This window comes from Somniosus microcephalus, chromosome 27 (assembly GCF_052327205.1).
Source record: "Somniosus microcephalus isolate GS21.2 chromosome 27, FLI_Smic_1.0, whole genome shotgun sequence".
Lineage (NCBI taxonomy): Eukaryota > Metazoa > Chordata > Chondrichthyes > Squaliformes > Somniosidae > Somniosus > Somniosus microcephalus.
Window position 1 is genome coordinate 42430676 of NC_141013.1, and position 25470 is coordinate 42456145.

General features: G+C 43.7%; 1 protein-coding gene across 12 annotated transcripts in view; it reads right to left on the reverse strand.

Annotated features, from left to right (window-relative positions):
• Positions 1–25470, reverse strand: part of arnt2 (aryl-hydrocarbon receptor nuclear translocator 2) — a 715479-nt gene that overhangs the window by 148765 nt on the left and 541244 nt on the right. For all 12 annotated transcript variants that reach the window (XM_085968885.1, XM_085968886.1, XM_085968889.1 and 9 more), the window contains 2 exons: positions 24945–25020; positions 24606–24729 (listed from right to left, as the gene is read on the reverse strand). In XM_085968885.1, the coding sequence (XP_085825011.1) occupies positions 24606–24729; positions 24945–25020 (200 nt within the window). The remainder of the gene's footprint in view (positions 1–24605; positions 24730–24944; positions 25021–25470) is intronic.

Consider the following 25470-nt stretch of genomic DNA (forward strand, 5'->3'; position numbering starts at 1 on the left):
ATGCATGCAGTCTGAGGGAGGGGGGGAGAGGGATAGGAGCAAGGTACAAGAACATAAGAAAAGCCAAGGATTAGGAAAGGCCATTTGGCCTTTCAAATCTCACCCCTCTGGTAGCTTAATAGGATCCAGCTCCATTTTAAATTTTCCTAATGCTACTAGCCCACGTTGTAGATTGTTCTAAACACGTACATATTTTCAACATAGAAATTCTTCCTAATATCAGGCTCAAAACTCACTTTCAATAATTTAACTACTGTCGCTACTTCCCTGCATTGTGAAGTAAAATTCTGACTGCTGATATTTTGTGTATGTAGCCACACTCTTTTTAGATTGTCGAGCTCAGGCTTCTGTACACGTTCCTCATAACCCCCTGCCTTTACACTTGGGAGCAGTCTTGTTGCATTTCTCTTCAATGCTGGACATGTTTTTTGTGGCTTGATGACCAGAATTGAGCACAATACCTCAGTGGGGAAGACTTCCTTTGTATGGTGTGCAGCCAAATGGTACAAAATATTTATAAAGGGCGTGTTCATGGTTGCGCTACACACAACAGAAACCATCTCCTCTAGTGTGCATGCACCAGTGCTCTACTGCGCTGGCTACATAACCCAATATTCTATTTGCTGCTTTTTCCTTTGTCACAAGTCCATATATTGAAAGTTAACAAGTCCGCTCTGAGGCCCCTTTCCAAGTCTCCGTGATAATTCAGTTCTATTAACTGTATCGTTATATCGCACATTCTTTTGACCAGTGTGCCACTATTTTACATTCATCAGTGCTGAATATCATTTGTCATTTCTCTTCACAATTACATGAAATATCTAATACCTCTGTAAATCTTTTCCTTTTTCTCAACCATTCTGAGCCAATCTCATGCTCTACCTTGGATTCCTCTGTCTTTTAGTTTAACTAGGAGACTTTTATTTGGGATTTTAACAACTACTGAAAATAGGATTTATTCAATATAGATAAACCCAGGTGAATGGCCAAGGTCCACAGTGGAAGACATCACACATTGAAACAATAGATGAGCAGTCGTGTTTATGTCCAAGCAAGCAGTATTGGTTAGGTGCCACACTTGGGGATTAAAAGCCTGTAGGCTGTAGCTGTTTTAAGTATGCACAATTTCTTGGATTTTGACATGATAAACATTGGGTCACGGTGAAGTGACAATAAACTGAGTATGGGTTAAACCTTCCTCCACATGAGGTTCGACGTCACTGATATTCAGAATATGCTTATTTGAGTCCAATGAAAAGGTAAAAGAAAGAAAAAGGAAATTGGATAAAAAGTTAAAATAATTAGTAAAGTGAATTAAGAGACTTCAGGCTGAGACACTCACTTTTGGGAATGGTAATTGGTGTATATTTGTTAGAAACACATCTGTACTCTTTACTTAATCTTACTGCTACAGTGATGTAAAGGGTTAGTAGAATTCCCATATCCACAAAACACAACTAAGCATTTTTAATACTGACAAATGTAAACTTTTGGTAAAACGTATATGGATATGAAGCTGCAACTTGTAATGAATGTTGTGATTCTTGCTAACCTTCAATGCATCCAGTATCCAGACATCCTGACTAGTTTTATTAAAATTGAAAATATTTCATGTTTTTACAATAAATACCAATTCAAATTTTTAATTAAAAAATAGGATTTACTAAGAGCCTACCAGTGCATTTATCAAAATCTCATACTAAAGAACTAGGAGAATGAGACTGCAGTTTCTCAAATGGTAGTTTGTCCTAAATTACAACTATACTTGTAAAATTTTACTTTCATTGGACGTCGAACATAATATAGCTTTGCTACAAAAAGAAGTCTGCATTTTCTACATTTTAGACTAGCAAAACTCAAAACAATGCTCTGCTGCGTGTCCGTGGGGATTAGGAGGATTACATTGTTCCTCGCGACGTGTTTGTGGATTCATCAGGAGTTTCTCAATTTTTGTTCAGCTACATTGCAATAATTGCATGCTCCACTGCAAGATTAATGAACTGCGAGATTTATGTTGGTTTAAGGGGATTGCTAGCTACTTGACAAAAATGCAAAAGGATCTTTATTGCAGGCTTGTGATTGTCTTTTTTTGTTGTTCCCTCTACCAAAATCAGGTTGTATGAAACTGGCTGATTTAAAGCACGTGTATCTGCAAATTCATTCGTAGGTTGCAAATAGGAAAACAAAGGGTTATTAACCCTTTTTTTAAACAAACGGGAATAGGTGAGTGTGTATTGTTTGTTTTAACATCCCATTTTCATTACTGTCAGATCACATTCTCTGATCTGTAAAAAAATAAATCAATGTTAAAACTTGCATTCAAAATCTGGGCCCAGCTGAAATTAACAGGGAGGCTGCAGGGAGCACGTAATTAGCCGAGGAACCCGGCGAGGCTGGGGATGTGGAGGGCCTGCCGATCTCAACAGCAGGGCCTTATTAGATTATTGTTGGGGCGCCCCACCTGGCCGCCGGGGACCCATGGGAACAGTCCAATGCACGCAGCTCCAGACTCGGCCGAGGCATGAGCAAATGTCTCCAGGCAGTGATCAGGAGGACTGGGGACAACAATCTGTCCACAATTGGGGACACACCATTGATTCAACCAATCTGATCCCACATACCATCCTATGCCTTCAACGTGCCTGTACGATCAATTGGATGCCACAATCATCTTTATCATTTCTGATTTGCGTTTTGTTGCTGTAACAAAAAACATTCTACCAAAAAACAATAGTCACCATGGCCAGGATTTTCCCATTTCCCACCCATACATACGGTGCAGGGGGACCAAGTAGACAGCGGGTCCCCCTGCACCGTACGGTGATGTAATGGGCGGGATCTTCACCCAGAGGTCAGCCTGATTGACAGGCTGGCTTCCAGTCGGGCGGGGAACGCAGGCTGGACACCGCAACAACAGGTAAGTGCTGGGTCCAGGTGAGGTGGTTAGAGGAGGTTCCAAGCCCAGGGGGAGTCTGATCCCTGTCCCCGGGGGGTGGGATGGATCCCTGGGAGAGGGGTCTGATCTCCGACCCAGGGGGTGCAGGCTGCTGGTGGGGGAGCTTAGGGGTCCGGGAGGAAGCACTCCTGCTCCTCCCGGCCCACAAGAATTGCTCCCCGAGGCTGTGGCCGCCTCGATGCAGCTGCCGGAAATCCTGAGCCCCAGGATCCCCGGCCGCCTGCAATTAAACCTGTAAAGTAGGTTAAAGTAGAGGCTTCAAGCCTCATTATCATATTTAAATTGCCAACCCAACTCCTGGCAGTGGATTGGCTGCCCATCCTCCGTACCACCTGAGTAAAAAGGTAAAAGTGGGCGAGTTGGAGTCGGGTTTTAGAGTTTTCCAACTTTCACTCCCCCCCCACCCCCCCTCCAACCCACCCGGTTTTTCCTGTGAAAATTCCCCACCTCGTGTCAGTTTCTCACTAATTTCCATTCTATATTCCTGAAAGTAAACTTCATCACATAATTATTTCCTCCACGTCACTAATGCAAAATACACAGCTCCAACCCTGAATAAATCTTCCTCTCCCTCTTCTTGGTTGCGGGTCTGGCTGCACCCACAGACTCCCTTCTGCTGCTCTACATGGTGATACAGTTGTGCTTCCAGCTCCGTCTTTGCTCTCCTCCCCACACTCCGCTCTATTTGAGAATAAAACTTCATGCCCCGAGGACCCATAGTCAATCCCATCGTAATGTTTACATCTGTGTGGATATTCGGAGTGACGGCCCAGTCAATCCGCACGGAAAAAACTGCAATAACAAACAAAAGCCTCAAAGTAGATCACAAACTGCAATAAAAGGATAATGATTGCAACAGATTGGAAACTGGAATTTTACTCTTTGCTACATTCTCCAAGTGGTAGAGTTTAGGAGCTTTTTCTCTGCGTTTTCCATTTGATTGAAAAATGTTAAATTTGGCTTCAGCATTCAGCAACACTGAAGAGCGGCAAATAGATCAGTTAGGGCTCCCGCTCCTCGGCTCAAAACCAAAGCAGGACTGAGGTCCTAGCTAAGGAAATCCAGCCCCTTGTGCCAAGACAGTTATGCCAAAACCAGCCTTGTGCTATAGCCAAATTAAATAGTACTATTTGATAAATGTGCTTGCAGTACACTCCATATAGCTGCCTTACAGACACTGTCAACAGAAACATAATGAGGGGTGCCCAAAAAGTGACAGAGGAGTGAGTGAAATGGCCTTTAACTGAACCCCTGGGATTCCCATCACCTTCTTACCATTAGACAAGTAACTGTGAGAAGACACTAATGCTAACAATACATCTGCCTTCCAAGTAAAAGAAAAACATTAGATAGTTTTTTCAAACAGGTTCGAACATTAGTTTGCTAAGATCTGCGTTAAAGTCTCAGTTTAGAGCCAGGAAAGGTCTGTCTGGATGCAATATCTATATATCATGCATGAAATGAGGCACAAAAGTTTGTTCTAATGTTCACGAAAGGTCTCGTTAGTAGCAATATGCACTCAAATGGAACTGGGCCTTAAATTCAACTCAATGATGGAGGGACCCTAGAACATAACGTACCTCACGTGGTAGTACTCGCTGACTTGGAAACACGCAATCCTACGAATGCCCGTCATTTAATATAGCGAGGAATATTTGTGGGAAATGTAGCTAGCAGGGGTGGAGCAGAGCAGGGAAGGGAGGTAAGAGGCACCGCAGCTGAATGAGATACTGGAGGCAACACAGCTGGGTGGGGGAGCAAAACCAAGAGGTGGGGGGAACTGCAGCAGGTGGCAAGATAATGAAATAAAAAATTAAAATAGATTAAATAGATAAATAAAGTTAAAAAGAAATTAAAAATGAAAAGAAAAGCTAACCTGCAGAGTAGGTAAAACAAAACAGCAACCAAATAGGAGAGAGAATTGGAAATCAAAGTTACCTAGTGGCCAGAGACTGTAACTACAGCGCTACAGCAGCTGTTTACATAGGGAAATCCCATTATGTTTACAAACACAATTTCAAGGATGAAATTGTTGACAAAAAATCTAGACAACAGGAATGAATTCAGTTGGACAGCAAGTTGCGCATGTGCACAAGATTTTTAATAGTAACAAAGTTGAGACATCTTCTGTCACAGGCTCAAGCTGTACTGATGAAACGGACCAGACCATGCCCGGTTCAGCTCTCCATAGCTGAATAAGGCACAAAGCTTTCACCTCGCATAGCTTGTCTGTTGGCAGGAATAATTTCCACAACTATAATCAAGAACAGAGAAGATGGAAAATAAGTTGCAGCTTCTGCGCTAAAGCCCAATGTGAAATTGGAACACAAACAAATGTTAAGTTAAAAATGAAAAATTGGATCTTTTTTGTTCGAGCAATGCAGATTACAGAGCGATATAACAGAAGTGTTTAAAATTCTGAAAGCATGGGACAGGGTAGTTAGAAGCAGACTGGTTGCAATAGTTGAGGGGTTACAAACGAGGGATATAAGATTAAAAGGCAAGAGATTTGGAGCAGAGGGCAGGGGATACTCTTTACACAGAGAGTTGTGAGGTTGTAAAATTCACTTTCAGGATTACTGGTTGAGGTAGAAACTATCAACATCCAAGATTCGATTGGATAGGTGGATAAAGGGATATGGAATCAGGAATGTGATTGGGACTAGTTGCTCACGTGGAGGGTAAACACTGACATGGACTGGTTGGCCAAATGGCATGTTTCTGTGTTTTAACTTCTGTGTATTTTTTTCTCTGTCACTCATCTCAAGAGGAATTGCACACAGCACGGTGGCATAGTGGTTAGCACTGTTGCCTCACAGCGCCAGGGACCCGGGTTCGAATCCGGCCTCGGGTGACTGTCTGTGTGGAGTTTGTACATTCTCCCCATGTTTGCGTGGGTTTCCTCCGGGTACTCCGGTTTCCTCCCACAGTCCAAAGATGTGCGAGTTAGGTTGATTGGCTATGATAAATTGACCCTTAGTGTTAGGGGGATTAAATACATGGGGTTACGGGGATCGGGTGGGATATGTGTCGGTGCAGGCTCGATGGGCCGAAATGGCCTCTATCTGCACTGTGGGGTTTCTGTGATTCTGTGATATGCAAGATTTTTCAACTATTCTGGATAGATACATGTCTGGCATGTGACCATCGTACTCCAGATGTCACAGATTTTTATGATGCCAAACAGTAAATAAAATAAAAATAAAGTCAGACATTGATGCATTTTGGAAGGATGAGGAGAGTCAATATAAACTAAATGGTACAATTTTAAAGGGGGTGCAGGAACAGGGGGACCTGGGGGTTTTACATACACAAATTTTTAAAGGTGGAAGTTAATAAGGCTGTGGAAAAAACGTATGGGATTCTGGGATTAATAGAGGCATGGAGTACAAAAGCAAGGAAATTATGCTAAACCTTTATAAATAATTCTGGACACCATACTTTAGGAAGAATGTCAAGGTCCTGAGAGGGTGCAGAGGAGATTTATTAGAATGATTCCAGGGATGAAGGACTTCAGTTATGTGGAGAAGCTGGGATTATTCCCCTTAGAGCAGAGAAGGTTAAGAGTAGATTTAATAGATGTGTTCAACATTATGAAGGATTTTCATAGAGTAAATAAGGAGAAACCGTTTCCACTGGCAGAAGGATTAATAAAAAGAGGTCACAGATTTAAGATAATTGGTAAAAGAACCAGGGGGTATCTGGCATTAATTGCTTGAAAGGGCGGTGGAAGCAGATTCAATAGTAACTTTCAAAAGGGAATTGGATAAATACTTAAAAAGGAAACATTTGCAGGGTTGTGGGAAAAGAGCAGGGGAGTGGACTAATTGGAGAGTTCTTTCAAAGAGCTGGCACAGGCACGATGGGCCGAATGGTCTCCTTATGTGCTGTATGATTCTATGGCTTGCAGCCTGAAATTTACAAGTCGTTAGTATGGAGGAAAACTGTTAAATGAACAATGATTTTGCCAATTCATTTTATTCACTTAACCATTCTATTTGTTTATCCGTTTTAGGAATGTGGAATCCGCTACCACAAAGAATAGTTGAGGTGATTAGCATAGATGCGTTTAAGGGGAAGCTAGATAAACACAAGGGAAAAAAAGACTTGCATTTCTACAGCGCCTTTCATGACTACCAGACGTCCCAAAGCGCTTTACAGCCAATGAAGTACTTTTTGAAGTGTAGTTACTGTTGTAATGTAGGAAACGTGGCAGCAATTTGTGGACAGCAAGTTCCCACAAACAGCAATGTGATAATGACCAGGTAATCTGTTTCAGTGATGTTGATTGAGGGATACATTTTGGCCAGGACACCGGGGAGAACTCCCTTGCTGCTCTTTGAAATAGTACCATAGGATCTTTTACATCCACCTGAAAGAGCAAACGGGACCTCAGTTTATCGTCTCATCCGAAAGATGCCACCCCTGACAGTGCAGCACTCCCTCAGTACTGCGCTGGAGTGTCAGCCTAGATTTTTGTGCTTAAGTCTCTGGAGTGGGACTTGAACCCACACCGTCTGACTCGGAGGCAAGGGTGCTATCAACTGAGCCATGTGGTGGGGGTGGGGGGGGGGGGGGGGGTATTAATGTCTTGCAGACCCAGTCTTGGACCCCTCCCTTCGTGTGCTGCAGCTGATAATGTTTGAAGCGGTGAGGGTGCGTAGGAGGCTGTTCGCAGCTCATCAGTACCCGACGTACTGGTGGAGTAGAGATACCAACTCTGGTTGGAGGCACTCCTGGAGGCTTGATCATGCGATGTTCCGACCACAAGACATCTGACCGTGTGATGTTGGATCATGCGACATCAGGTCACATCACTTCTACAAATGTTATTGGATTTATCTTATAAAGGTTGGGTCCCCTGTAGTTGAAAACCTGTGTGTGATTTTGCGCCAGCAGCTATTGTGTGAGAAGTTCCAAGAACTAGGACACCACCCGAGAGCAGGCGAAGAGGGAAACCATTCTCTCCATCTCTCCCCCCCAAGGCCCCAGTCTCCATCGCTGCCCCCTGCCCCCATTCCAGTCTCCCTCTCCCCCAAACTCTGGCCCCCCTGCAACTTCAGGCCGCCCCCCCCCCCCCAAAACAAGCTCAGGCCATCCTCCCGTGATTTCAGTGCCCCCAATTCCTGACTCCTTCCCCCCGATCGGCAGCTTTTGTGTACTGGCGATCCTTTTACCCAGCATCCAGTGGCAGAGACCCCTCTACCCCCGTGATTGAGCCAAGCAAGCATTCAAACCCCGAGATATGCATGCTGGGTAGAGAGATCTCCATTACACGAAAGCCTTTTTTTTCCAGCCGCTGCTGCCTCACACTGACCTGTGTGTCCAGTGGTTTAAGTTGTAAACTGACTTGGTGCTCTGAAGGCTGTCCATAGTTTGTAATTTGCAAGTGTCTATTGTTTCAATGGGCAATTTGTATCTATTATAATGTAAGTTATTTAGGACCGTCAGTGAGTGTTCATTTTTTGCAGGTGTCTGTTTGTAGATAGATTTTTTTGGTGGATAAAGAACCTACAAGGAAGACTCGGGTATTTATCTTTCTCTGAATTACCTTTACTAAGCATGCCAGCGGTACAAGAGCAGATTACTCTATTTTCCAGTCTTTTAGAATAAAAATGTCCTTTGTATAGAAAAAGGGCAGATTTTCCCCTAACACAAGGGTCACTGGGCTTTCTTAAGGTTACACAGGTCCAAATCAACCCTTGCAGTGTTTACATATAACAATATAACAACTGCAAACTACAGTAGTCATTGAAAGTTACTACGACTGGACTAGAAGCTCCAGAGCCTGTATAGAAGGCAGGGAATGGTGACAAAAAGAACAGTGAGCTTTTCAAACCTGGGAAAAAACGACCTGCTGTGATGGGGTTCCTATAGGGACCAGGAGTTGGTTGCCCAGGATGATGCCACGGTATAAATTTTTATGGGCATACTTAAGAAGTGGTTTCCGCAGAACAAATCAAGGTTGAAGTTCTTATGATGTGTGAAGTTTACCAGAATGACATAACTACAGCAGTAAAAAGCTGAATATTTATGCGACGTCATACCAGGTACAATTCTAAAAAATGAATCAAATTGTTTGTGCTGGAAGTTAATCATGTGACACTCACTCATATCAAATACCAGTTGGAAATAAACAGACAATGCTGGAAATACACAGCAAGTTAATCAGCATTTGTAAAAGGCGCCAATGTTAACATAGGTGAACACCTACATCGAAAATGTTGCAGCAAAGGGCTCCGTCTGAAACACCAATCTGTCTTTCCTTCCAGCTGTGACGAACCCAATGTGTATTTCCAGCATTCAATCTTTACCCTTTTCATCTCAATGGGTTGAAAAGCTTCATTTTCAACAGCAATTGTAAACAAACAATAGCATGTCTTTTTAGCTTTTGTTTGTCATGATCAGCACCTTCATTTCAAAATTAAATCTGGTAAGGTGCATAAAAACATTTTGGAATGTTTAACAAGTGAATATTACATGTGATAAAAACTGGAATTATAAGCTAGAAGAATCCAGACATCCTCTACCACTTTTTGTATAATTTATCATCCTGTATTGTTTTTTTATCTCCTTTCATTTCAGAGGTAATGACGCTAGATGATTCTCTCTTCCTGTGGGGATGGGAGGAGGGTTAAGAGCAGCTGTAGATCTTCTCCGCACTTTCTCTGTTGGCAGCTAGCTCAGATCAACACTGGCAGAGGCCGGGGGTAGGCCCTTCTTCACCTGCTTCCTTATATGCAGCTGGCATTTGCCTTGCCAAGACCAAAACAGTGTTGTGACTTGGGGCTCACGCCCATTAAGAACTCAGTTGAGGTGCCTATCTCATCTGAAATAGAACCCTTACAGCCAGCAGACACAAGGAACTTTCAGTCTGGGTTGGAGTTAAACCAAAGGCCTACAAATGAAAGGATAGAATGCATAGCCACTGAACCGCCTCGTCCCCCATGGTTAGCTCATTATGTCAGAACAAGATTCTGAATATTAAAGCTATTTGAAAAGTTATAGCACCCCAAAAATAATTAATGACCCACAGTTCTTATGCTTTACTTTGAATGATCATATCTAAACATCCCATTTTGCATATGGATGTTATAATCACAAAGTTCACGGCTTGTGTTCTTGACACAAACGCGTTAAGCTCTGTCCAAAAGAAATAAGCTGTCTACCAAACACCACTTAATTTATCAGTGTTGACGTACTCTTCGGAGCAGAAACACAGCCTGAAACATAATGGGTAGTGGGGGGAGCTGATAAGGAACATTTCTTGGAACAGGACTGCGGCAGATTAAAAAGGTACACTGCTCATATGCCAGCCTGCTTTCCTTTCAGGTATCCAGAGCAACTTTGATGGATGTAAAAAAAATATTTCCCATAGCCTATGAAGCTGTCCGCTAATCTAGCATTTTTGGTCCATGATTCTGGAGGATGACAAGGCCATTGACGCAAGAAAACTACTAGGCACTTGGTCTAAGCATTAAACAAAGTTTTAATCAACTGTTTTACAACATGGAGATCTAGTTGTGTCCTTCACTAGTTCCTGTAAAAGAATGTCCTGAGCAAGCTGGGCCCATGCCCGAGTATTTATACTCTCCCTGGACAGCGCCACCAGCAGGCCGCCCAGTATTATTTCATAAGTCATTTCCACATGAATGGCTGATTCATGTCAACCATTACCAACATTAAGGTGGCCCCCAATCAACAACAACAACTTGCATTTATATAGTGCCTTTAACGTAGAAAAATGTCCTCAGGCGCTTCACAGGAGCGTTTTCGGACAAAATTTGACACCAAGCCACATAAGGAGATGTTAGGGCAGATGACCAAAAGCTTGCTCAAAGAGGTAGGTTTTATGGAGCGTCTTACAGGAGGAGAGCGAGGTAGAGAGGCGGAGAGGTTTAGGGAGAGAATTCCTCTTATAGTTGTAATTTCTGTGGTGCCAGTTGAGGACTCCTGGAATCGTGTGTACACGTACTTGATATACATTTGCTGACTTTCTCCTGTTTGCCACACTCTGTGGTGCAGAGGAGAACCGTCTCCGAGCTCTGCTTGGGTCAAGAAAGTATGGAAAATGATTCAGTCAATCAGACAATTAGTCTTCTCCTAAACTGCATTAGGTTAAATTTCTAGATGTACGATTTCCCCTTTATTCAGTTATCCTCCTCAGTTCCCTTATAGTTGCCGGGGCATTTCTCTGGGGTTTTCATCAAAAGTGTCTAAGCTTTTGCCTTTGTGGAATGCATAGATACATACAATGGAGCCCAGGGGGCCGCATTTAAACTTCAAATCCACGTTCCCACTAATTTGCAGTTATCTCAAGCTACTGGCAACAACAGATCCTGCTGATCTGATTTAGTATTTATCCACCAATGAGGCAACAGCGCTAAAAGCAGGCCTTTCCAAACCTCCAGGTCCCAAAAATTCCAATAGGACAAACTAGAGAATAGGAAATATAAGTGCAAATAGGACACAGGTGCCTAGGCTTCAAGGGCTAGATTATAGGGTTCGGGGGCTGCATGTAGCTTACGGCCACAAGTGGGCAACCATGACCTAGGGTGTCCTACAGATCTTGTAGTCACTGACTTGTGCCAGGTTTCTGTGGTTTTTATGGTTTCCCTTCTCCTTCCTCGTGCAGGCTTAATTTATTTTCCCTGCTCTTGATTCTATTTGCCAGCTCTCATGACCCGTCTCCTTTACTTCCCTGTAGTATTTCGTCTATCATTAGGACATTGCTGCACTCCTTTAGTATCATGGCTCCTTGTTTCCCATCCTGCAATTGTTGTTTTGTTTCTGGTACAGCTGCTAATATGCACATTCCAGTCGTTAATCCTGCTCCACGTTGTACAATTCTCTGTTGGTTATTTTAAGTTTGAACCAATACAAGAAATAGAGGGCAAGAATTGGGCTGGGAGCTTGAAATGCCACACAACTGTTGACAGGGCCAGTGACGGGCAGGCCCATTCTGGCATTTAATCGCAGATTTTCTGCCCCAAAGGTTTAGAACATTAAATCGTTTTTTTTAAATCCACCTTCAATGCTTTTGCTCACGACTTAAAATGTTAATCATTTAAAAACTGCTTCGCAAATTGTTCTGTGTTGGTTTTCTCACCCAATTAGTTTAAAATCATAAGCTCTAATAAACCTATTTTTAACAGTTCAGCAAAGCGACACAGGTACTAATACCAGTGCAAGCCTTGGATTGTGCACTCGGTACCACGTTGATCAAGAAGTGAACCTGTGGAGACAGTAGGTGTTATGTAGCAAAACAAGACCCTGTCTCCTGGGAGGATGAAGAACATTCAGAGGCTAATGCACACTAAGTGCTGCTGTAACAGCATCAGGGTCTTGCAACCAGAACCAAGAAGGTAGCTGTGACCACCAGCTCCAAGACACACAGAGCACGGCACCTGATTCTTGCATCCTACTGACTGAAACATTTAAATAGCATTAAGTATAAAACATTCTTCTGACAGTGAGGCCTTGTCCATAGCATTTTGGAACTTTGCACTTACACATGGCATATCCCACAAGGTCTCAAATAATAAGGAATCACAGCTTCCCTAGGATATCCAGAACTGGACTACTGCCTTCAAAGATTTTAGAGTGTCAGCTTGAATGAGCTGACAATGAGGGAATCAAGGGGCAAGATGAGATGATTTTTTTTTTACGCAGCAAATTATGATGTCCTGGAATGCATTGCCTGCAAGGGTTGTGGAAGAAGATTCAATGGTAACTTTCAAAAGGGGATTGGATAAATACTTGAAAAGGAAAACATTTGCTGGGCTATGGGGTCAGAGCGAGGGAGTGGGACTAATTGGAAAGCTCTTTCAATGAGCCAGCACTGGCATGATGGGCCAATGGCTGCCTTCTGTGCTGTATGATTCTATGAGTTGTGTTATTTTGGAGCACCTCAACCACAAAGACCATGAACACCTCCCACTCCCATCCCCAGGATAGTCAAGACTACACGAGTTATGAGTTTGCAAGTCTGCCAGCTAACAGGAGCTGCTGAATGTTGCTATATGTTAACTTGTTTTAAATCCCAAGTTAATTTCTCATTTGGGGTTGGATTTTATCGACATTAAAACAAATTCAAAATAAGAACTCTGTATTTTCCTGGGAACCACAAAGTATCCTTGTGTTTTCTTGAAGCAATGTAACCTTATCTATGAAATCGAAGGCATCGACAAGGTTAAAGCAGAAGCTAAAGCATTCTCCGAATATCCCACAAAAGCTGTTTCTGTGAACATTGCAGAAATCCCCTGGAAATAAAGGACACAATTCTTCCACATAATGACAAAATAACCAATGGGACACTTCGATTGTGCTCGTTATCTGTTCACAATCTGGGCTTTTCTCTGACATCTACATGATAATGAAATAGCAATAATGTACTGATTATTGTGCTTTATTTTTCAGGCACTTCAGGTTTTGGTAATAATTTCTTGCGAGTTCATTTAACTATTTTATTTGAATGGTTCATTGTCTATTAAAATTAATTATTCTTACTGATTCAATTCATGTTTTCCTTCTTCCGACAATGCTTCCTGGTCTAGCTGAATAACACTTGCCAATTTCCAACTTTCACCCTGCAAGAAACATCCCTCGGCCCACTCTCACTGCAGCACCTGCCATTCGCTTCTCTTCCTCCCCACCCCTTCTCCCAGTCGCCCACTGTTACCAATTCCAACTAATCGAAAGTACAGGAAACTTTGTGTTATTCGGAGGCTAAATGTCCGGCAAGCTCGAGCCACCGGCAAAAATCAGGAGCCTTTTTGTTAGGGTTTTTTTTCTTCTCGTAGGCTTTTTTCCTTCTCGTGGCTTTTTTTTCCCCAACAGTCAGGCTCTGCAAAGTCTCTGTAGCTTAGCAACAGCTTCAGAGAGACGCTTCCAAGGTACGGGCCAACTGTTTAGAAGCTGTTGCTAAGCAACAGTGTTTGTTGTCAGATGCGGAGATGAAAAGCTCCGCATGCTTCAACATTAACGCTGGTTTGTCCGGCAGTTTTGAGGGAACGGCAACAGCTCGGTCCCGTCGGTGCCGGATAGCACAAAGTTTCCTGTAAATGGATTCCTGTAGCGGTTCGAGTAGATCGCCACTAAAATAAGAGAGTTTGACTTCGACGAACTATTAACAAGTTGTTTATTTACAGGAACAGACTAATTACATCAGGTAAGATGGCAGGTAAGATGGCTGACTGTAGGAGCACTGTGGTGTAGGTCTTGTCCCAGCGGGGACTCCACGAAGACTAACTGTAGGAGCACTGTGGAGAGCGTGATGACGTCATCACGCTCTGCTGTGTGTTCCCGCGCTTTGGGCGTCACGTGACTGCGTCGTGATGTCAGCACGTTCGCGTGCGCTTAGGCGGTCCCGTGACCTGCGCCGTTGCTTCGGTGCATCTCCCCGGCACGGAGGCTGGCCGTTGAGGCCGAGGTCGCGAAGCCAGGCTGTGCCGGTGCTTGCCGCGGGGGCGGAAGATCGCGTCGCTCCCGTCGGCTGGCCGATGCGGCCGAAGTCGCAGTAGGCCGGGCTGTGCCGGCGGCCGTCTCAGAAGACCGAGTCGGGCCGGCGGCCCGCGCGCGTGCGTCACGTGATGCGTGACGTCAGCGCGTTAGGTCGCCTCTTAAAGGGGCAACGGCCCCAACAGGTAAGTTATACATACATAAGTAAGTTAAGTACATAGTTAGGTAAGTTAAAGGGAATTATGTATATATATCTATATGTAAGGGACAACCGGTGGTACTGCCACATTCCCATCTTTATTAAATTTACTGTTAATAAACAGATATTATCACTACAGCCATTAATTAGCACCTTCAAACCAACTGGATTATTAGCTCCACAAGATTTTTTAAAGTCTACTAGCTAAGTTCCATGCAACTGCTCAATACAAGTTGGAAGTATTAAGAACAAGGGTATTATGGCAAGTAATAATACCAGTGACACTTAACTTACCAGCAGAACTGGGAGCACTGTAATTACACCTCGGGCTCTGGCAGTACTAGGATATGTCCAGTAGTACTTAAGAGAAGTCCTGGAGTTTGGGAGCATTTAGAGAGGTTCTGTCAGCATTTGAGCAGATCCCAGAGTCTGGGATAAGGACCATAGGATTTGGGAGCATTCAGGAAGGAGGTCCCAGGGTCTGGGAGGATTGGAGATGACCCAGCAGTTGTGTTCACTTGGAGAGATCTGGGTGGGGGCTTGTGAAGTCCAGGTGAACTGAGAGAGCGGCCCAGTGTATGACATCCTTGAAGAGTTGCCAGGATCTGGTAGTATTGGGGTGGAACAAGGGCTGGGTCCAGCACCTTTGCGGGGAGGGGTTTCAGAACAATGGGACTTGAACTACCCGTGGCCGTTTTTGGACCATCAGGTGCCTCGCCACTACATTCCTGCCTGTTAGCTTCCTTCCCTGACAAATCCTTGACCTCTTTAGTTATCAGGCAACCAGTCATTTGCTTTCTGTTTCATCAGCTGACTCTTGCTGAAAAGCTATAAATGTACTATTAGTGAATTTGTGACTTAGTCTTTAATAACCTTAACTTAAAAAAAACCTGATTGAATCCTCAAAATGTAATCGTTTAGATAGTTTCCAATTATACAACAAAAATGGTTCAGTCTTTCTCAAGAGAAAGATTTTCTAACTGAAATTGGAGCCAATGTGATGAGGGGAGGGGTTTGTCATAATTGACATGGACGACAGCCAATCAGTAGGAACCCCAAAGCACTCAAATTCATCGAGGTTTATCACTTGGATAAACAAATTGAAATTCTCTTCAACTTTTCCAGTGAGAATAAGAAGTCCGTTCTCAATAAACATTTTTTGTTTTGCTTTCCAAATGTCAAAAGAAACCACAACTGTTATGAATTACAGGTCCCGTCTAAATGGCAGAGATAAAAATTGAGCAGCACATACTTTAAAAAAAAAGTGAAATAATAGTTTGAGAATCCAATTTCCAGTCTGTTTTGAAGTCTTTCAGAAAAAGCAATGAAACTCAAATCCACACAGGATAATGGGATGCCTCAGTGCTTCAACTCAGAAACCTATTGATGCATGCTGGACAATTCTGCAACCGGCTCACGTTCAGAATCTACAGATGTGCCTGGTCACTTCCTATAACTGCGAGAGAAAAAACATACATCGAAGCTTAGATTATTCAGGCACGCGAGATCTTGACCAATGTTCACCCTGATTTTTTTTTGGGTGCGCGGCCTATTCACAGTTCATGCGCGAAATTTAACATTAGAAAAGCTGGTCCGGGCTGCGCGGGCTGAGAGCTGCGCGGCCACGCAGCTTAGAAGTAACATTGGTCTTGACGTAAAAACTACAATGAAGGCATTAAAAGATACATAGAAACATAGAAGATGGGAGCAGGAGTAGGCCATTCGGCCCCTCGAGCCTGCTCCGCCATTCAATGCGATCATGGCTGATCATCCAAATTCAGCACCCTGTCCCTGCTTTCTCCCCATATCCCTTGATCCCTTTAGCCTTAAGAAATATATCCAACTCCTTCTTGAATATATTTAATGAATTGGCCTCTACTGCCTTCTGTGGTAGAGAATTCCACAGGTTCACCACTCTCTGGGTGAAGAAGTTCCTCCTCGTCTCTGTCCTAAATGGCTTACCCCTTATCCTTAGACTGTGATCCCTGGTTCTGGACTCCCCGACCATCAGGAACCTCCTTCCTGCATCTAGTCTGTCTAGTCCTGTTAGAATTTTATAAGTTTCAATGAGATCCCCTCTCATTCTTCAAAACTCCAGCGAGTACAAGCCCAATCGACCCAATCTCTCCTCATATGTCATTCCTGCCATCCCAGGTATCAGCCCGGTGAATCTTCGCTGCACTCCTTCCATGGCAAGAATATCCTTCCTCAGATAAGGCGACCAAAACTGCACACAATACTCAAGGTGTGGTCTCACCAAGGCCCTGTACAACTGCAGCAAGACATCCTGGTTCCTGTACTCAAACCCTCTTGCTACGAAGGCCAACATACCATTTGCCTTCTTAACCGCCTGCTGCACCTGCATGCTTACCTTCAGCGACTGCTGCACAAGGACGCCCAGGTCTCGTTGCACTTCCCCTTCTCCCAATCTATCGCCATTCAGATAATAATCTGCCTTCTTGTTTTTGACACCAAAGTGGATAACCTCGCATTTATCCACGTTATATTGCATCTGCCATGCTTCTGCCCAATCACCCAACCTGTCCAAATCATACTGGAGTTTCTCGGCATCCTCCTCACAGCACACATGCCCACCCAGCTTTGTGTCATCTGCAAACTTGGAGATATTACATCTAGTTCCCTCGTCCAGATCATTAATATATGTTGTGAATAGCTGGGGTCCAAGGACCGATCCCTGCGGTACCCCACTAGTCACTGCCTGCCACTCGGAAAAAGACCCGTTTAATCCAACTCTTTGCTTTCTGTCTGCCAACCAGTTCTCTATCCAAGTCAATACCTTGCCCCCAATCCCATGTGCCTTAACTTTACACGCTAATCTCTTATGCGGGACCTTATCGAAAGCATTTTGAAAGTCCAAATACACTACATCCACTGGTTCTCCCTTATCTATTTTACCAGTTACATCCTCAAAAAATTCCAGTAGATTAGTCAAGCACGATTTACCTTTTGTAAATCCATGTTGACTTTGTCCGATCCGGTCACTGTTTTCCAAGTGCTCTGCTATTACATCTTTAATAATGGACTCTAGCATTTTCCCCACTACCGATGTCAGGCTTATCCTTAGACTGTGACCCCTGGTTCTGGACTCCCCCGCCATCGGGAACATCCTTCCTGCATCTAGTCTGTCTAGTCCTGTTAGAATTTTATAAGTTTCAATGAGATCCCCTCATTCTTCTAAACTCCAGCGAGTACAAGCCCAATCGACCCAATCTCTCCTCATACGTCATTCCTGTAATTCCCCATTTTCTCTCTACCACCTTTTTTGAACAGTGGGGTAACATTAGCTACCCACCAATCCATGGGTACTGTTCCAGTCTCGATAGAATTTTGGAAGATGACCAGCAATGCATCTACTATTTCTAGGGCCACTTCCTTAAGTACCCTAGGATGTAGATTATCAGGCCCTGGGGATTTATCGACCTTCAATCCCATCAATTTCCCTAACACCATTTCCCTACAAATACTGATTTCTATCAGTTCCTCCCTTTCATTAGACCCTATGTTCCCCGACATCTCTGGGAGGTTATTTGTGTCCTCCTTTGTGAAGACAAAACCAAAGTATGTATTTAATTGGTCTGCCATTTCTTTGTTCCCCATTATAAATTCCCCCGATTCTGACTGCAAGGGACCTACGCTTGACTTCACTAATCTTTTTCTCGTCACATATCTATAAAAGCTTTTACAGTCAGTTTTTATGTTCCCTGCAAACTTACTCTCATACTCTATTTCCCCCCTCTTAATTAATCCCTTTGTCCTCCTTTGTTGAATCCTAAACTGCTCCCAATCCTCAGGTTTACTGCTTTTTCTGGCCAATTTATATGTCCTCTCCTTGGATCTTATGCTATCTCTAATTTCCCTTGTTAGCCACAGTAGAGTCACCTTTTTTGTTTTATTTTTATGCCAAACTGGGATGAACAAATTCTGTAGTTCATCCATGCGATCTTTGACTGTTTGCCATTGCATATCCACCGTGAACCCTTTGAGTGACATTCCCCAATCAATCCTACCCAACTCGCGCCTCAGACCATCGTAGTTTCCTTTATTTAAATTCAGGACCCTAGTCTCCGAGTCAACTACTTCACTCTCCATCTTAATGAAGAATTCTATCATATTATGATTGCTCCCACCCAAGGGGCCTTGCACAACAAGATTGCTAATTAATCCTTTCTCATTACATAAGATGGCCTGATCTCTAGTTGGTTCCTCGACATATTGGTCCAGCAAACCATCCCGTATACACTCCAGGAATTCCTCCTCCACAGTATTGTTATTAATTTGGTTAGCCCAATCTATATGTAGATTAAAGTCACCCATGATAACTGCTGTGCCCTTATTGCACGCTTCTCTAATTTCCCTTTTAATGCCATCCCCAACCTCCGCATTACTGTTCATTACAATTCAATGGGTAAATGTAATCATGTGAAATATTTAATTTTAAATAATTTTATTTTGTTTAAAACCTTATTTAGGACATTAGAAATTTCAGTTACTGAGGAAAAAATCTTTCCAAAGAGTGTCTTAGCTAGAACTACATAGTATTTACAGCACAGAAGTAGGCCACTCAGCCCGTCAGGTCTATGTTCTGACAAAAGGTCATCAACTTGAAACGTTAACTGTTTCTCTCTCCACAGATGCTGCCTGACCTGCTGAGTATTTACAGCATTTTCTGTTTTTATTTCAGATTCCAGCATCCACAGTATTTTGCTTTTGCATCAGGTCTATGACTGTGTTTATGCTCCACACGAGCCTCCTCCCACCTTACTTCATCTCACCCTATCTGTGTATCCTTCTGTTCCTTTCTCCGTCATGTACTTATCTAGCTACCCCTTAAATGAATATGATTGGTGCATGGGTCATTTTCTTCTTTTTTTAAATGTTATTTTTACAGTCTAAGTTCTGCTGACTAGTTATTCAGGATTCATTGTTTTCCTAAGCCCTAATCATTGGCATTTTTCGAGCCGTTTTCCTCACTTTTGTATGCTTGCTACTTCTTCAGGCCTGATTTAGTGATCTGAGCCAATTAACATGTGTGATAGCAAAAGTGTGGCAAACAGGAAGTGCATGCTAGATGCAAGACTTCCAATATATTACTCGGCGACTGCCTGTGTGGAATGCCATGGAAAATTAAGAGCTCAAGTGCAGTCTTGAGATGAAGCAGTGTTGGAGGATCTGGGATACTTGGACCAGGGTGTGCAGACGTTGTTCCGTCCAAGTTTTAAAGTCATGCATTCTGTCCTCATTTTTATATTATTTATAGTTAAATATCAAAGCTTACAGCAATTTGGGAAGCAGAAAAGTAGAGTTGGTAAAGTAGGAAGTTTCTCTGCAGTGTAGGCCGAGGAGCTGGGAGACACATAACAGAGATAAAATGGAGGCGCTACAGAGCCCCCAGTGGTAAGAGGATGTAAATTGCATTCTTACAACTTTACACAGACCGTTTCCATTATACATATTGACATAGAAATTAAGACCATGATTTTGCTGACCTTGGCGGGCCCGACCCCACTGCTGGCTCCAGCCCACTGTGTAAAATGAATTTCCCTTGATTGGGCTTAAGCCCACCCAGTGCGTGTCCCAGCCAATTAGAGGAAACAGGTCTGGTGACGTCATTTGATGACGTGTCATCAGCCGGTTTCCTTAAAGGGGCCATGACCAAATTTATTTTGACATTTGTGCTGTCAGTGTTCCACAGCATTGAGGTGCTGCAAACACTGACAATGACTGCACAAAGGCACAGAGCTGTACCCAGGCTCCTCCATGACTCCCTCCATATGCTTATGGAGGGAGTCACAGCACACAGGGAGGTCCTCTTCCCTTCCCATGGGCGGAAGAGACCTCCCCAGGAGATCAACACAGACTGGTTGCACATTGCAGAGGAGGGCACAAGCAGGGATGTGGTCAGGAGGACCTAGATTCAGTGGCGCAAACCTTTCAATTATCTCAGTAGATCACAAAGTCACACTCAACCTCATCCTGCTGTGTCTCTCATCACATCCTCACCCTACTTCTGCGCATCCGTACACACACCAACTTACCTTGCGCCTCCACCTATCCCTCTCTATCTATATTATCACATCCCCATCTTACTAGCCATCCCTTACACTCACCCTTACCCTCATCCTAGTGCAATCATTCCAACTAACAACACACATGAGTAGCCACTTAGAGTGTTTTATCCAATGTTCATGTAAAGTTTCTGTTAATGTGACTTAGTAAATTGCAGTGAATGGCGAGACATATCGTTACCCCCCCCGCAATGGTCACGAGTGTGAAAGGAATGGCTTGGGCATTGTAGGGATGCTTTATGGTGTTGGTGTGAGGTGGTGCCAACCTGGCGCATCATGTGGCACCCAGAGTGTCGTGTCAAGTGAAATAAATCTGGCCATGGTGAGGCCATCCCCGGGCAGCAATGTGGTCCGGTGCTGATGCCCTCTGTCCTGTGTAGCATCAGTTGATTGCGGAGAAGGTTGGTGTTGATGGTGCTGATCATGGTGGGATTCGGAGGACCAAGGTGAGAGTATAAAGGGCATCCATGTTGATGGAATAGATGGCAGGTGAAGTTGAGATGACAGAAGCATTCTGTCAATGGTGTGAGAGGTTGTTCCAATGAGGTGACACTGGATAGAGAGTTTACTCCAAACACTTGCAACCTGCATAAAGCTCAATCTGTGTTCCAAATGCAGTAAGCAACAGCTTCTGAGCTTGGAAAGTGAACAGCTGTGAGGTGAGAGCTTTTATAACACATTTCAAACTGTCAAGTAACCAGCTGATTCAATGGCCATTCATCTCTCACCTCGAGATCCCCGAGCAGCGAGAACCTCGTCGGCGAGCACGTAAAGTCAAAAGGTAAGCTAAAATGTAATCTTAATGATGTCTAAACAAGGTCAATGATTTTAATTGGGTCCCCCGCCGCTGCTCAGCACTGACAGACCCGACATTGGTAAAGGCGTGTGGCGGCAGGACCACGTTGAATAAAAACCACTTTCACACCCAACCCACCACCAATTGTGCCCGCTGACCCCCTGGAAAATTCCGGCCTATGTGTCAGCCTCAGCTCAGTGGGCAGCACTCTGGTATCTGTGTCAGAAGGTTGTGGGTTCAAGCCCCACTCCAAAAACTTGAGCACAAAATCTAGGCTGACACTCCAGTGCAGTATAGCTCGATCAGCATCAATAAAACAGTTTAATTGGTCATTTAACTCATTGCTTTTTGTGGGAGCTTGTTGTGCGCAGATTGGCTACCACAATTCCCTACATTACAACAGTTACTACACATCAAAAGTACATCATTGGTTATAAAGCATTTTGGATGTCCTGAAGTCATGAAAGGCGCTATATAAATGCAAGTTCTTTCGTTCTTACCTTGATTTAGTAACAATTTTGTGTTAACTTTTTCCATTCAACACAAAATTGTTACAAAAATTCAGTTAGGGGCGCCCAGCTCGCCTGGGCGCCGGAATTACCGCTGCGCGCGAAGCCACTTGCGCCAGCGGGAAATTCACTTTCAGCGCCCCAAGTGGAAGCCGGCCGCTAAACAAGGGTTTCGGCGCCCCGCTTGGGGCGCTGAAACTGAATACCGGCGTGCAAACGGCAGCCTGCAGTACTGCAGGCCCTCCTCTCAGTCTTAAGGGGGAGGTGCCTGCAACAGCGCGATCCCCGCTCGCGAGTGCCGGCAAATGAGCCCGGCACCAAGGAGAAGTGCCGGGCTCTCTGGAAACAGCCGGCAATGCCGCGGGGGGGGGGGGGAGGGTCTAGGAGGCCGGGGACGGAGGTGCGGGCAGGCGGCCGCCGAAAAAGCGGCCGGCCGCACCTCCACCTTAACTCGCCCCACTACCGGCACAGGTAGGCCCCGTGTACCGGTCGCTGTTTGCGGCCGGCGCGGGGGAGGCGGCAGCAACCAAATATGGCCAGCGGGGCGATAGCGGTGCTCTGCGCACACCGATGACGTCATCGGTGGCGGCGCAGCGCTACTGGCTAACGCCGCCATTAGCGCCCCGCTAAATATCGCGGTAGGTTTGCACAGTGGCGCAAAAGCCCTCTTTGGGCGCAAACTGGTGGCGCAGGCCACTGAATTTCTAGGCCTATATGTTAGATATTTCATTGAGCTCGGCGCTGCTGGTCACTCCCATAATCAGACTTATGTCCCCTATGATCCAGAGTGCACCCTTTCTGTCCAATAGCTAGAGAACGATAGAAGGACCCAGGGCTCTTAATACAGAATGCTTACTTCATACAGCAGTTGCTGAAATATACCATGTGCCACTGTGTGAATCTCATCTCTTCACAGAAGGGAGACTGAATCATATTACATTCAGTACAAAAAAGGTTGTAAGATTACCTACTGCAGGTGTTAGCTTGGTTTAATCAGTAGCACTCTTGCCTCAGTCAGAAAGTCCTGAGTTCAAGCCCCGCTCTAAAACTTGAGCACATAATCTAGCTGACAGTTTAGTGCATTCCTGAGGGAATGCTGAATTGCTGAAGGTGGCATTTTTTGAATCAAACTTTAAACTGAGCCAGTTTGTGCCTGCTCAAGTGGATATAAAAGAACCTATTTGTAGCACAGCAGGAAATTCTCCAGTCATCCAACATTCCTCCCTCATCAAACAGCACCAGGAAAAAAATAGATTAACTGGTTATTTATCTCCTATACTGTTTCTGGGACCTTGCTGCATGCATTTGCCTACAGAATAATGATTGCAATTCAAAAGTAATTTGTTGGTTGTGAAACACTGAGACATCCTGAGGACATAAGGAGGCGCTATCTTAATGTCAGCCCTTTCTTTCATACCTCTGGGCTTCCTATACAGGAAACTCTCAATTTACCAGCACCTAAACAACCGGAAATCTCTGTTAACCGGCAAAATTCAGGAGTAGGTTCAGGTAAGTTTTACTTCATATTAGTGGCCGTTCCTGGATCTGTGGCTGTGTAACCGGGGCTCCTACACTTGTTGCTAAGCAACAGAGATGCTTGGTCTGTGGCCGGAGTTCCTGCATCTGTTGCTAAGCAACAGGGAAGCCTGGATTTGTTGCTGTGTACGGAGCTCTCGTACCTTTTACTATACCTCTCTGTAATCCGGACTTTTTGATAAACCGGCACCACGCCAGTCCCGGATAAAAAAGAGTTTCCTGTACTTGGGAATCAGACTCCCGAGTTATACTGATGCTTTCTGGAACTGCTTCACGTTGATATAAAAATGGTGGTAGAGCAGCAGCTGGAGACTGTGATTTATGCATCTTCTGTTCCTGCAGTAGCAGCCGTTAAGTTGTCCATTTTAAATGTACAATGCCAACAGCAGAAGAAAATACAGAAACATAGACAACATAAGACCCAAGAGCCTGGAGCTGCTTTTCCTTGAATTCTCAAACAGCTGTAGAACTGTGGTCAGTGATTTGTAAGGTCACCACTGGGAGACAACCCGTCCTGACTCGCAAGTGAAGTAACACAAATGGGCAGGGTTAAACTATATTCAGAGTTACACTGCAGCTCCAACAGCAGCAGTTTATTTTGAAAAACTGCATTGTATGTTCTTCAGCCTTACAATGCTTCTTTAATTGCTATTACCTTTGCTTTATTTGAAGACAGACTGGAATGCATTGATCTAGTTGTAGTCATACCAAGAACAAGTTTGAAAAATGAACAGCAATGAATATTTAAAGCTGCAATCTCCAACAACTGTTATTTTACAAATACCGAAGTTCTACTTTAAAAAAACAAATTTCACAGCTTTAAAGTTTGAAATCTTGAAAACTATCCTTGTATGTTTCTTAAAACAGCTCATTTAAAGGGAGTATTCCTTTAGAAAAATAAAATCAAGTTGGGGACAGCGGAGAAAGGAAGGAAGGAAATACGGCCTTAAATATTTTAACAAAATAAAAATGAAGTTGCAATTGGCCCTAGTCTTAACTTATAAATTTATGGTTGTTAAACATTTTAAGCTATCACTGACACAAAGATCATAATTCAACTCACCAGGTGAAATACCAGTATAGATGTCGGTGAACCTGGGGTCTCTCTCTTGAGAAAACAGCGGGTCCGTTTTGTCTATTGATTTCCCATGCTCTTGGACACCGGCAGATACAGTTGAAACAGGGACCTTTTAAATAAACAGTGACATAAAGCCTATTATACCATCAATTCTTTCTGAAGTGCAGGCTTTGATCTAATCAGCAGATACGTTTTCTATTTTGTTTATTCATTTTTTGAATTGTAAAATCGTGCATCCTCAGGAAAAATATACAATCTCATGCCATGGGCGAGGCCACCTTTGAAGTATTGCTTGTGAGAATGTAATTTCTTTGTATGCGTTACCTGGGAAGGGTCATAGGAAGGTAGACCTTCTCTTGGACCGACTTCAAGCTCAGCTTGTTGTTGCTGCTGGAGTTGCCTGTAACACAGAACATAAGCACAATGGGAAAAAACAAATCACAACAGCACTTATTTAAATTAGCCGTACTACAGAAGGCAGAAGTGGTTCGGCAGCTGCTTACATTTCAGGAAACACCATCATTTCCAGCCAAATTCAAACTTCTAAATGATTACTGATTTCTCCCCGAACAGCTGCAACAATAATTACACACCAGCACACTATTAAAATATCACTTTCTGCATTTATTCATGTCTTTAAATTTGAATTCCTGAACAGTTTTGTGAAAAATCTATCATTAATGTCCAGACTGGTACCTGTTTGTCTGCATTTCAGAAACACATACAAATATTTTAATTGACTACTTAGACTACAGAGGACGTTTAAAAAGCTGTTCTTTTCTTCATCAAAATCACTTAATCCATTAATCCCAATATTAATAATTCTCTCTTTTATTCATTCATGGGATGT